General features: G+C 39.8%; 1 protein-coding gene across 6 annotated transcripts in view; it reads right to left on the bottom strand.

Annotated features, from left to right (window-relative positions):
• The window catches only part of NPRL3 (NPR3 like, GATOR1 complex subunit), a 235483-nt gene that overhangs the window by 167267 nt on the left and 55815 nt on the right, over positions 1–12401 (bottom strand). For all 6 annotated transcript variants that reach the window (XM_040357013.1, XM_040357018.1, XM_040357014.1 and 3 more), the window contains one exon: positions 3071–3224. In XM_040357013.1, the coding sequence (XP_040212947.1) occupies positions 3071–3224 (154 nt within the window). The remainder of the gene's footprint in view (positions 1–3070; positions 3225–12401) is intronic.

Below are 12401 nucleotides of genomic sequence, written 5' to 3'. Positions count from 1 at the left end.
ATTATAAAAGATTGTTATCATTTGGTGCATTTTATTGGAGTTAAAAATGGGCTCACTTTTAATTAGTGAAAATATTTTTTTTCAAGAAAATGAACTGCAAGAGACGTTTGGGAGCCGTACCATCCACACAGCAGGAAGCAGGCAACATTGAATCTGATTAGCATAGTGAAGATAGATGTATACCCATCATAATCTCAAATACATACATTTGGTCACAACCTAATGCAATTTATCAATCCTTAATTATAGATGTTCTCAGGCAATCGTGCGGCGGTATCCTTTGTGATGCTGCAAATGTAGGATACTATCGATCTATAAACCACAAGGTAAATATCCCTACAATAATAATATAAAATCACATGCTATGATACTACACTTTGCTTGTATATTCTGCAACATTTTGACCAATATATTTTTATATATACTTCTAAACTAGACCTATGTATACACATGTATTCTAATACACATAATAGGATCCCTGAACCTGCCGCTGCAAATACATAGGATTATACGGGCTCCCAGACTATGCTATGAGTGATAATTACTGTATTTATTGGCGTAGAACACTCACTTTTTCACCCTGCAAATCGGTTGCAAATAGTGTGTGTGTTATACGCCGATACTGCAATTTGGGCTGCCTCGGAGAGAACGGGGAGGGGGAGGGACGAGCGCTGTCAGATTACATACAGTGAGAATCTCCTGTTTACTCAGTGGCCTCTGTAATAGGAAGTCACATCTCCTGGGCCGGCATTGGACCAGTGTTCTGTCTATGACAGAGGAGGCGGGACTTTGCATTAAAGAGGCCGCTGAGTAAACAGGAGATTCTCGCTGTATGTAATCCGATGGCGCTCATCCCACCCCCCTCCCTGAGCTGGCTATTGATCATGCTGCATTCATGGCAACGGGGAGGCTGCAGATGGGAATTAGGCTGCATTGATGGGCATTGATCAGGCTACATTGATGGGCACTGACCCTTATTTTGCTTCAAACTTCTTTATTTAAAATGTTAGTTTTCCTGAAACTTCCCTGTGCGTGTTATATGCCGATAAATACGGTACCTTTGTAAGCATCAATTTATTTTTTATATAATAAGGTTTCTAAGTCAATATTACATCTATCCTGATGAGAGCCCTTATATAGGGCTTACCTATAACAAAATGTACAAATATCAACCAATTAAATATAAATTATTGTTTGTAGGCAACAAAATAATTATTTGCTTAGAAAGGCTCTCTTTACTTTCTATACTTTAAGTGACTCACTCTTCACTGGTGGATTATTAAATAGGACCATTGCGCAAACTCCCCCATCAAGAGGATGTGCCCGATAAGTGGCTCAGAAAACACTAATCAAACTCTGAACAAACTGCTTGTGAGTTCAGAGCAACTCTTTATGGTCCCCTTGATTATCTCAGGTTCTGCTTCATTTTTTGTCCAATAGATGATTACTTTTGTTTTTCCCCTTTTGTATAATCAAGCAACAATATTTGGTTTGATATATTTTGTATCTGTAACAATGTAATGTTTGTATCTAATAGAAAAGAATGTTCACTTTTATTCCTGACAAAGCCATTGGGCGAAACATGTAGAACGATAAGTCCAGAACATTTGTATGGAGATTATTGCTTTTATGTATACTCTATCTTAAATTTTTGTATGTACAATAATATATTTTGTATACTGGTATTTTAAATTGTCATTAGCACCTTTAAAATCCCATTACTATCCCAATGGAACTTTACATATCATTCACTAAAGGCAGGGTTTGACAAATTTGCTTGGAATTTAGGAGCCAGCTAAAAAAGTTAGGAACCAGAAAACGCGCCCCGTCCCGCCGCGCTTGCGCGCAGAAGCAAATGTATACGTGAGTAGGGCCCGCATATGTAAACGGTGTTCAAACCAAACGCATTGTCGCGATTGGTAGAGCAGGAGGAATAATTCTAGCCCTAGACCTCTTCTGTAACTCATAACATGCAACCTGTAGAATTGTTTAAACGTTGCCTATGAAGATTTTAAAGGGTAAAAGTTTGTCGCCATTCTACGAGCGGACGCAATTTTGAAGCGCGACATGTTGGGTATCAATTTACTCGGCGTAACATTATCTTTCACAATATAAAAAAAAAAAATTGGGCTAACTTTACTGTTGTCTTATTTTATTAAAAAACGTGTATTTTTTCCCAAAAAAGTGCGCTAGTAAAAAAACACTGCAAAAATACTGTATGACAGAAAGTACTGCAACGACCGCCATTTTATTCTCTAGGGTGTTAGAATAAAAAATATATATAATGTTTGGGGGTTCTAATTAGAGGGAAGGAGATGGCAGTGAAAACACTGGGGAAGCTCCATTAGAATTGCTGGTTTACTTGTCATGCCAACAGCCACCACAAGATGGTGCCAGATCACTGGGGTATCCCGTGTCTGTGCAACCCCACCTCACCCGCCGGGCCGCGTCGGCCGGTAATTGAGGCCGTGGCTTTCTGCAGGCCTAAGCTTCCTTCCCCGGGCACCAGGTCGCTAATTTTAATGGCAATTGTGACCGGGTTCCTGGATTTTGTCAAACCCTGCACTAAGGGATGAATGGGGCCAAATAATTAAAACCATAATTGATCACTCTAGAACAGGGGTGCCCAATCTTTTGAAGAGCAAGGGCCACTTAAGCGACTTGGTATCCGGTCACGGGCCACAATAAGTGGAGTGGGTGGATGGCAGCCCACTCGGCTCTATAGAGCCTACCCTACTCTCAGCACACCAAACTTGCAGGTAATAGAAGTCTATGTCTCAGTGCAGGTAACCCACAGGTGCTCTTCTCTGTACCTGTGGATCAGTTTGAAAGCAGCCCAGTAATCACTGCAGAACAGATATGCCCCATATATACACACAGACACTGATTTTTAGTAATAAAAAACGTACCTTTAATAACAGTATTCTATTTTATTCCACCCCAGAGCAGGAGGTCGTGGGCCACATCAGAGGGCTCCGCGGGCCACATGTGGCCCCTGTGCCACTGGTTGGGCACACCTGCTCTAGAACTACATTCCAAAAGACTAGAGTAAAATAAACAAAGAACTCACTTTCTGACACAGCCGACACTTCATCCTGTATCGCCAAGATTAATTTGGCCTCCCTGGTCAAGTACTGGCATCTCCGCTCCTCATGTTGCAAAATGATGGCAATTCTTCTAGACAGGTTGTGTAAGCAATTTATCACAGAAGGATCTGCATTTGCCTGAAGGACATATACAAAAAGGACATATTACATACAGAAGAGTTTATCTTTCAAAGCTTAAAAGTACATTAATAGGTACTTAAAGTAGAACAGGAAGTGAGCGTAAATCCCTGAAAATTAAAAGGAAATCTTTGGGGACCCCCAGGTTACCGGAACTAGTATCCCCATCAGAAGAGTTCCCCTCTTTCTTTTCTGGGAACAACCCCAAATTTTGTGTTTTCTTTTACTTTCAATGATAATGGTAAACAGGACAAATACAGAGGGTGAATCTCCAAAACTGGGGGACAGACAGCAAAACAAACTGACAAGCATTCCAATTCCTCTTCATTCTATCCAAAAACCACAAAAAAAGTTTTGTGTCTTTAGTTATACTTTAATAAAGCCGCTCAAACAGCAAAACATGATATGTAAAAGCAAAATAACCCATAGCACCAAATCAGTTCATCTGTACTGAAGTGCAAACCAAAATCAGTCAAATTCCCCTTGTACAGCACCTCACTGGTATTTTTAGACAGCCATTTGTTTGCAAGGTTATTCCTGCTTATACCTCTGGTTATAAATGCGCCCTTTGTCACATAACACTACTACCCCAATTAGATTTCTCCATTGCTGAACAGCATTTGGCTGTTGAACACACTGTGCAACAACAGATCATTATTATACCTAAAAGAGCATCCAACGTCAGAGCTCTTGGTACAATTACAATTAAGCCTAGTACACACGATCAGAAAAAGCCGATGGAAAACACCGCTTTCGAAGGTATCGTGCGATAATCTGATCGTTAGTACACAGTTGTCGAGAGCCCATCAAGACAGTTAAAAAGGAGAAGTCCAGTCTGAGCTTGATTGGCTGGGCTTCTCCTAAGGGTCTCGGGAGTGCAATTTGATTTGCACTCCTGTGACCAGTTTTCAGCAGAGAGCGGTCTGAAGTCCGCTCTCTGCTGACGTCACTGGAATCAGTCCAGGCATCGTGTCATCCCGACGAGTCTGAATCAACCAGGTGCCTGGACTGATAATCTCAGAAGACCAAGATCACACATGCTCGGAAAAGATAGAATACATTACAACACATTACTTCACTTCCAAACTTTTCAGAACTTTAGTAAGCTCTTAATTTTCAATATTGGACTAGCATACAAATTTTTTTTAAAATAAAAGACGATTGATCGTACATCGTGTGTACGACGAGGCTTTAGACTATCCTTTTAATGGGAAAAAGCGAAAGAAAACCAATGCACTGCTTTCAGCCAACCACCAAATCTTTTTCTTCTCCAATCAGTTCATCCCTCACAGTTAAAGGGGTTGTAAAGGTTTGATTTTTATTTTCTAAATAAGTTCCTTTAAGCTAGTGCATTGTTGGTTCACTAACCTTTTCCTTTGATTTCCATTCTAAATGTTTTCTTTGTCTGAATTTCTCACTTCCTGTTCCTCCTCAGTAAGCCGTTCTGGCTGACTAACCCCCAGCCAGAACGACTCGGATGATGGGGGCAAGCTTACTGAGGAGAAACAGTAAGAGAGAAATTCAGACAAAAAAAAAAAAAAACATTTAGATGGAAAATCAAAGGAAAAAGGCAAGTGAACCAACAATGCACTAGCTTAAAAGGAACTTAATTATAAAAAAATAAAAACTTTAAGACCTTTTATTTCACTAGCCCCTCCCTGTAAGATTGTAAACTCGCAGGAGCAGTGCCCTCCAAATCCTCTTGTATTGAATTGTATTGTCTGCTCTTATATTGCAAAGCGCTGCACAAACTGTTGGCGCTATAATTTAATTATAAGCATAACAGCCTAAAATTAACGCAGTTGTTTATCCACTATATAATCAGTACTATGTTTTTCAAAATCTACTCCGATTCCTTGAGATATAGAAGAAAAGCTCTGCAACAAATATTAATCATCCAAACAATTGCGGCTTCTGAAATTCAAATTTTTCAGTATCCAAGTACTAAAGCAATCAGACAAAAGGAAGGAAACTACTACTGCCTTAGGGAAGAGAGATGGTTTGCTCCCATTCCCAAATTAGAATTTCACAAAAAAGGAAACCAACAGCCACAAATTGCTAAAAAAAAAAATCTAAAAAATCCATGTATTTTCCAAACAAATTGTTTGACACTGGTAATTTAGGGCACAACTTTTATTCCAACACAGTGATTTTGTTTTCTTCTCTTGCATATCAGTGTTGACATTTATATAGGATTTATGGCTGTAGTAATATACTTTTTTCTGAAATTTAGGACTAGTGTTTGGGGTTAGATTAAAGCTAAAGCGACCCCGTCAGCTTGATGAAAAACATTCATGACCATTAGGTTGTGAGTCAAACCTCTCTTTTGTTCAAGTAATAAAGCTGTAGCTATTCAACACTATTGGGTACATCTCAGCTGACCTTCTCTTTGTCACCCCCTTATTTTGCTGTCCAATTCCAATTGTAATCAAGTCTCTGCTTTACCTCAATCCAATTAGGAGTGTTATCTTCAATCTTAGCCAGAAATTTCCATGACACATTAGGTACCCACAGGATTTTTCTATGTGTTCAACCAATGGGATAAATAAAATTAAATAAATAAAAATGCCAATGAAAATTCCAACCCACTGTACCGCAACCATGTGCAGCAGGTATTCTCTGTACTTGCTGAAAATGCTCTTAGTTTTAGAAAAATTAAAAACGAATGCAGTCACAACAACAAAGGTCTGGTAGGCTGTAATATATTGTATTTTTGTTCTTGGGTTTATATATCCATTAGGTACCTGTACATACCTACAAGTTTCTTCTCTGGGCTCATTCATATGTGTGGTAGCCCTTGCCACGCCTCTAAAGAGCACAACAATAGGTCAGGCTCCTCATAGCCTGTTTTAACTTGGAACGGTAAACCCACTATGCCACAATCATGTACTGCATGCAGTTGTGGCATGGCCAAATTCACTTGAATGGGTCACACTTTATTAAACAGCTAGCTGCCCAACAGAGGCGTTCCTAGGGGGTGCGGTCCGCCCCGGGTGACACCCGCTAGAGGGGTGACACCATCCCGATTTAAAAAAAAAAAATGTTTTAGCTGACGTGTGTGTGTGTGTGTGTGTGTGTGTGTGTGTGTGTGGGGGGGGGGTGTTTGCAGCGATGAGCTGAGGTACTGAATGGGGAGGGGGGGTGTTTGCACCTGGGGGGATTTCACTGAAGGGGTGGGGGGGGATGTACTAAGGGGGTGTTTGCATTGAGGGGGTTTTCACTAAGGGGGGTTTGCACTGAGGGGGGGTTTGTACTCGGGAGGGGGTTTGCACTGAGGGGGTGTCTGTGTAACATGCAGGGGTCCAGAGGTGCAGGTGGCTGTGTAATGTAAAAGGGGTGCAGTGAAGCAGGGTGCTGTGTAATGTAAAGGGGTGCAGAGGGCTGTGTAGTGTAAAAGGGTCCAGAGGTGCAGGGGGCTATGTGATGTAAAGGGGTGCAGAGGTGCAGGCGGCTGTGTAATGTAAAAGGGGTGCAGTGATGCAGGGTGCTGTGCAATGTAAAAGGGTCCAGAGATGCAGGGTGCTATGAGATGTAAAGGGGTCCAGTGATGCAGGGTGCTGTGTAATGTAAAGGGGTCCAGAGGTGCAGGGTGCTGTGTAATGTAAAGGGGTCCAGAGGTGCAGGGGGCCATGTGATGTAAAGGGGTCCAGTGGTGCAGGGGCTGTGTAATGTAAAGAGGTGCAGGGTGTTGTGTAATGTAAAGGGGCCCAGAGGTCCAGGGTGCTGTGTAATGTAAAAGGGTCCAGAGGTAAAGGGGGCTGTGAGATGTAAAGGGGTCCAGTGATGCAGGGTGCTGTGTAATTTTAAAGGGGTCCAGTGATGCAGGGTACTGTGTAATTTTAAAGGGGTCCAGTGATGCAGGGGGCTGTGTAATGTAAAGAGGTCCAGAGGTGCAGGGTGCTATGTAATGTAAAGGGGTCCAGTGATGCAGGGTGCTGTGCAATGTAAAGTGGTCCAGAGGTGCGGGGTGCTGTGCAATGTAAAGTGGTCCAGAGGTGCAGTTGTGGAAAGGGGTACACAGTAGTAACAAAAAGATATTGAAGGATGCAGGAGGTATGCAGGGGGCACAGTGGGGTGTTTTTACATTTTAACGTGGGGGTGCCAGATATTGGATCCGCCCCGGGTGCCAAATGCTCTAGGTACGCCCCTGCTGCCCAATTACCATGTTGATTCAAAGGCTTTAATACTTTGAGTCACTGATTTAAAACAAAATTTACAAACTAAGGGTTGAAGTCACTCGGATTTATTTGGTTTCATACAGTAAAATGAAAAGTCAGAGGCGCACCCACTGAAAACGCAAGCCCGTCAGATTGTTATACATAGCTAACAAAATAATATCCATGTTTTGCCTATATCCCCATTCCCCAATATTCAATAAATGGAAGCATGGTTAACAATACCTAATCTCAGAAAAAAAAACGGGCCTTCCAACAGGTGCCCCAAAAAGTTTGAAACGCCATGCAATCTATGGTTAGCAGTGTCAGGACTGGCCTATTTGCATTGATAGCACAAAGATAATTTTCATCTTCACCTTAAAGTGGTTGTAAACCCAAATTTTTTACTTTTTCCTACAGGTAAGCCTATAATAAGGCTTACCTGTAGGTATAAAGAATATCTCCTAAACCTGTATGGTTTAGGAGATATTCCCTGTCGCAATTCTGATTGCAGCGGCGCATGCGCAGGGGGGATCCTCGGCTTAAGGGCCGGCCCCGCCGACCCATGCTGGATTGAAATCTCCCGCGCGCTGGAGCGGCGATACCCGGAAGACACGCTCGGCGTGGACCAGGTAAGTTCCCTACCTCGTTCCGAGGTAAGTATTGCATAATGAGCCAATATGCGGTGCATACTAGCTTATTATGGCTTTTGCCTTGCAGGGTTAAAAAAAAAAAAAAAATGTATATGCGGGTTTACAACCGCTTTAACTGTACCTTACTTATGCAAATTTAGGATGGTGAATAGCAACAGGTTGCAAGTTAAAAAGTAATAAAGTATTTCAGGTAAAGAGATAATCGGATCTTTGCAAAAAATATATAAAAATATTTTTATTGATTTCTTGAGCATATACAGGAGCAAATGAAGCGGTCTGGTTTACACTTTCACACAGGCAGGTTATATGCATTGACTGACAATATGCACTAGAAACAAATGTGCCGTTATTGAAAATTTCATATTTCACTGATCACAATATTGCTCATCTGTAATGACCTAATGGACCCTTCTTGTTTTTTTTTTTTTTTTTAAACAACACAGACGAAACATATGCAATGATGTTTCCAGAAAAGCAGTACAAAATTACAATATATTTAAATAAAGAAAAAGGGGGTTCACAGCAGCCTATACAGTATATTTTATAGTTGGGTCCAGACACTAAAAAAAAAATACAGATTCCTAGCAAATAGGATTTCCCTTTGTAATCATTTTAGAATCCTGAGCTAAACAACTGGAAATGGTTTACCTGGGGTTCATTTATAGAATTGTAAGTGCATCGTTAATATGCAGCTTGCACCCTGTATAATTTTATACTCATTGACAAATGATTCACAAACTTGTGGTATATAGCAGGTATAATACATACTGTGCATGTCTCCATATAAAAAGTTGATTTGGCAAGCACATAAATTGCCCAATGTGTATAAATACACATTGCCAAAAACAACTTCATTTAAAAATGTTGCAAAATTAATAAATTAAGAAGATTTTAAATACATGAGGGTTGTTTGCATCAGTATTAAGAGTAAACTTTGAATTTCTTGAAGAAATTAATACACAGATAGAATTTAAATGATAGGAGGGTTGTATGCATTGGTATTAAGCAGAGATGACATTTCATTTCTTGGAGGAGTGAATACAGGAAGATATAATTTATGATGTGAGGGTTGCAGAATTGATATCAAAGTGCAATGACTTTGCATTCCATGAAGTTGTATGTTCTGATGAGTCATGATCCGAGTCGGTAAGTCTCCTGATAACAGGAATGCAATGAAGAAGTATGCTGATAAGATGTGTCCGGTCTCAGATCCGTCTGATCACCATAATGCATGATTTGGTTCTTATATTGCTGACTAACTGTCATGAGACTAAGCCAGACACACAGTATAGATTAAAAAACATTATCAGCAAGTGACAGTCATATACACCCAGACTGTTTTGACTTTGAACATGCTGCAATTCATCTTTTTTTAAATTAACCCAATTGAGATATATATATATATATATATATATATATATATATATATATATATATATATATATATATATATATATATATATATATGTGTAAAATATATATATATATATATATATATATATATATATATATATATATATATATATATATATATATATATACATACATACACACACACACACACACACACACACACACATACACACACACACACACACACACACACACACATATATATATATATATACACACACACACACATATACATACACACACACACACACACACACACACATACATATACACACATATACATATACACACACACACACACATATATACATACATACACAGCCTTGAAAATGTATCCATACCTCTTAATGTATTTTTTTGGAATTTTATGTGATAGACCAACACAAAGTGGCACATCATTGTGAAGTGAAAGGAAAATGATAAATGGTTTTCAACATGGTTTACAAAAAAAAAATCTGATAAGTGTGGCGTGCAGTCAGCCCCCTTTACTCCGATACCTCCAACTAAAAGCTAGTGGAACCAATTGCCTTCAGAAGTCACCTAATTAGTAAATAGTCCACCTACGTGTAATTTAATCTTGGTATAAATACAGCTGTTCTGTGAAGTCAGTGTTTTTTTTAGAGAACCTTAATGAACGAACAGAATCGTGAAGGTCAAAGAACACACCAGACAGGTCAGAAATAAAGTTGTGGAAAGTTTAAAGCAGAGTTAGGTTATAAAAAAAATATTTGAACATCTCACAGAGCACTATCCCCACCGTGAAACATGGTGGTGGCAGCATGATGTTGTGGGGATGCTTTCTTTTCAGCAGGGATAGGGAAACTGGTCAGAGTTGATGGGAAGACAGAGAGAGCCAAATAGTCATTCTTAAAAAAACCTGTTAAAGACTTCAGACTGGGGCAGAGGTTCACCTTCCAGCAGGACAACGACCCTAAACATGCAGCCAGAGCTAAAATGGAATGGTTTCGATCAAAGCCATACGTGTCAGAATGGCCCAGTCAAAGTCAGATCTAAATCCAATTGGGAATTTGTGGTAAGACTTGAAAATTGCTGTTCACAGACGCTCTCCTTACAGTCTGACAGAGCTTGAGCTATTTTGCAAAGAATGGGCAAACATTTCACCCTCTAGATGTGCAAAGCTGGTAGAAACATACCCAAAAAGATTTGCAGCTTTAATTGCAGCGAAAGGTGGTGTTCTGCCTGCCCTGAAAGTCTTGGGAGGGGGTGGACATGGCCTTCCGGCTTGGTTCGCCCTCTCTCATGGGGTCTCACTTTGGGGGAGTCCCACCTAGTACTTGGGTGGGTCTGTTTCGGCAGCCCCTCCAGAGAATGGAGTCCATCTGGTTTCAGCCAGATGGACCAAGTGTAAGTACCCTTTTTCCCCTGTCAGGAGCCCAATGCCCCGGGGGATTCAGGGCAAGGCTCTCTGGATTTTTGTGTCACCTCTTTATGTTGTGCACATTTTTTTGGGCACTGGGTGAAGTTTTTTGAGTGTGTTGCACACACCATGGGCTTTCAATAAAAAAAATTCCCAATGTGACTACAAATAAATACATCCTCACTCACAGCAGATACCCACGTATGCAATATATATATATTACCTGATAAAATATACTCATACTTTGCTGTATTAAAAATAAATTACCATACACTACACTAATTCATTGGTATGGGTGCATTAACCATAGAATAGTACAAAGATGTAAAAGTCAAATCAATAATTAGAAAATATATATAAAAAAAAAAAAAATTAAAAATATTAAATACTTTAAAAGTTGATAAAACAGTTGAGGTCTAACTCAATATTAAGGCCCCTAGGATGAAGACTCTTTAAAATAAAAATCCATTTGGTCTCTCTTTGTGACAGATCCCTCACACGATTAGATCCCCTCCATGATGAATGCACATGATCTATGCCACAAAATTGAATCAGGGATGAATCCTGCTTGTGTTTCTCTTTAAAGTGTAATGACACACTGATACTTTAAGCCCTTCCTTACATTTGTCAGGTGCTCGGCTATACGTACTCCAAGTAGTCTTTTTGTTCGCCCTACATAGTACAACCCGCAGGGACACCACATGAGGTATATCACATATGATGTGTTACACAAAATAAATTCCACTATGTCAAAAGTCTTCTGGTCTTTATTCATGATACTCATTTTACCTCTATTTTGTATTTTCACTGTTCTACAGCACTGTTCTACAGCATATACATTTCCTGCATGCATAGAATCCTTTTCAAGTCAATTTTTAAAAACGGTTTTTTTACGTACCACTCAAACCCAAAGCTCTGGGAACGTCTATATATAAATTTGGGTTGTTTCGGTAAGACCTAAATGCCTATCACAACCTAAAATGCGCCAGTACTTTTTAAAAATTATCTCTATTTCTTTATACTGAAAATGGAAGCCTGTTATAAATGCCCATTGGTGCTGGTCATTGGTTGAATTTCTTTTCTTAAAACATTGATCTCCTACTTTCTGTATTAATTTCTGTAGGTTTTCTTCCAGATACCCCTTCTGTACAAATGTCTCTTTTAGTATGTTGGCATGTACGATAAAATCCTCTTGATTAGTGCAATTGCGTTGTATTCTTAGTATTTGTCCTTTAGGGATATTTTTTATCCAGGAGGGATGATGTCCGCTTCTAATAGATATACAACTATTTTGGTCTGTAGGCTTAAAATAGACCAAAGTCTTTAGGCCCCCCAAAACTTTTTCTATAGTGGCATCAAGAAAGTTCACAGTCCTGTCACTAATCTGGTACTCCAATATAATATGGTTGTTTTTGTTCAGGGTTTCCAAGATCTCCACAGCAGATCCCTCTGATCCCTCCCAAATAAAGAGGAGATCATGAATGAATCTGCGGTAAAAAAACACAACTGGGGTCTCTGATTTCTGAACACGTGCCTATCCTCCCATTCAGCCATAAACAGGTTGGCTAGGCTTGGGGCA

The sequence above is a fragment of the Rana temporaria genome, chromosome 6, assembly GCF_905171775.1.
Source record: "Rana temporaria chromosome 6, aRanTem1.1, whole genome shotgun sequence".
In the NCBI taxonomy this organism is placed as follows: Eukaryota; Metazoa; Chordata; class Amphibia; order Anura; family Ranidae; genus Rana; species Rana temporaria.
Note: the sequence above shows the minus strand (reverse complement) of the source record. Positions and strands in the feature narration are given on the sequence as shown.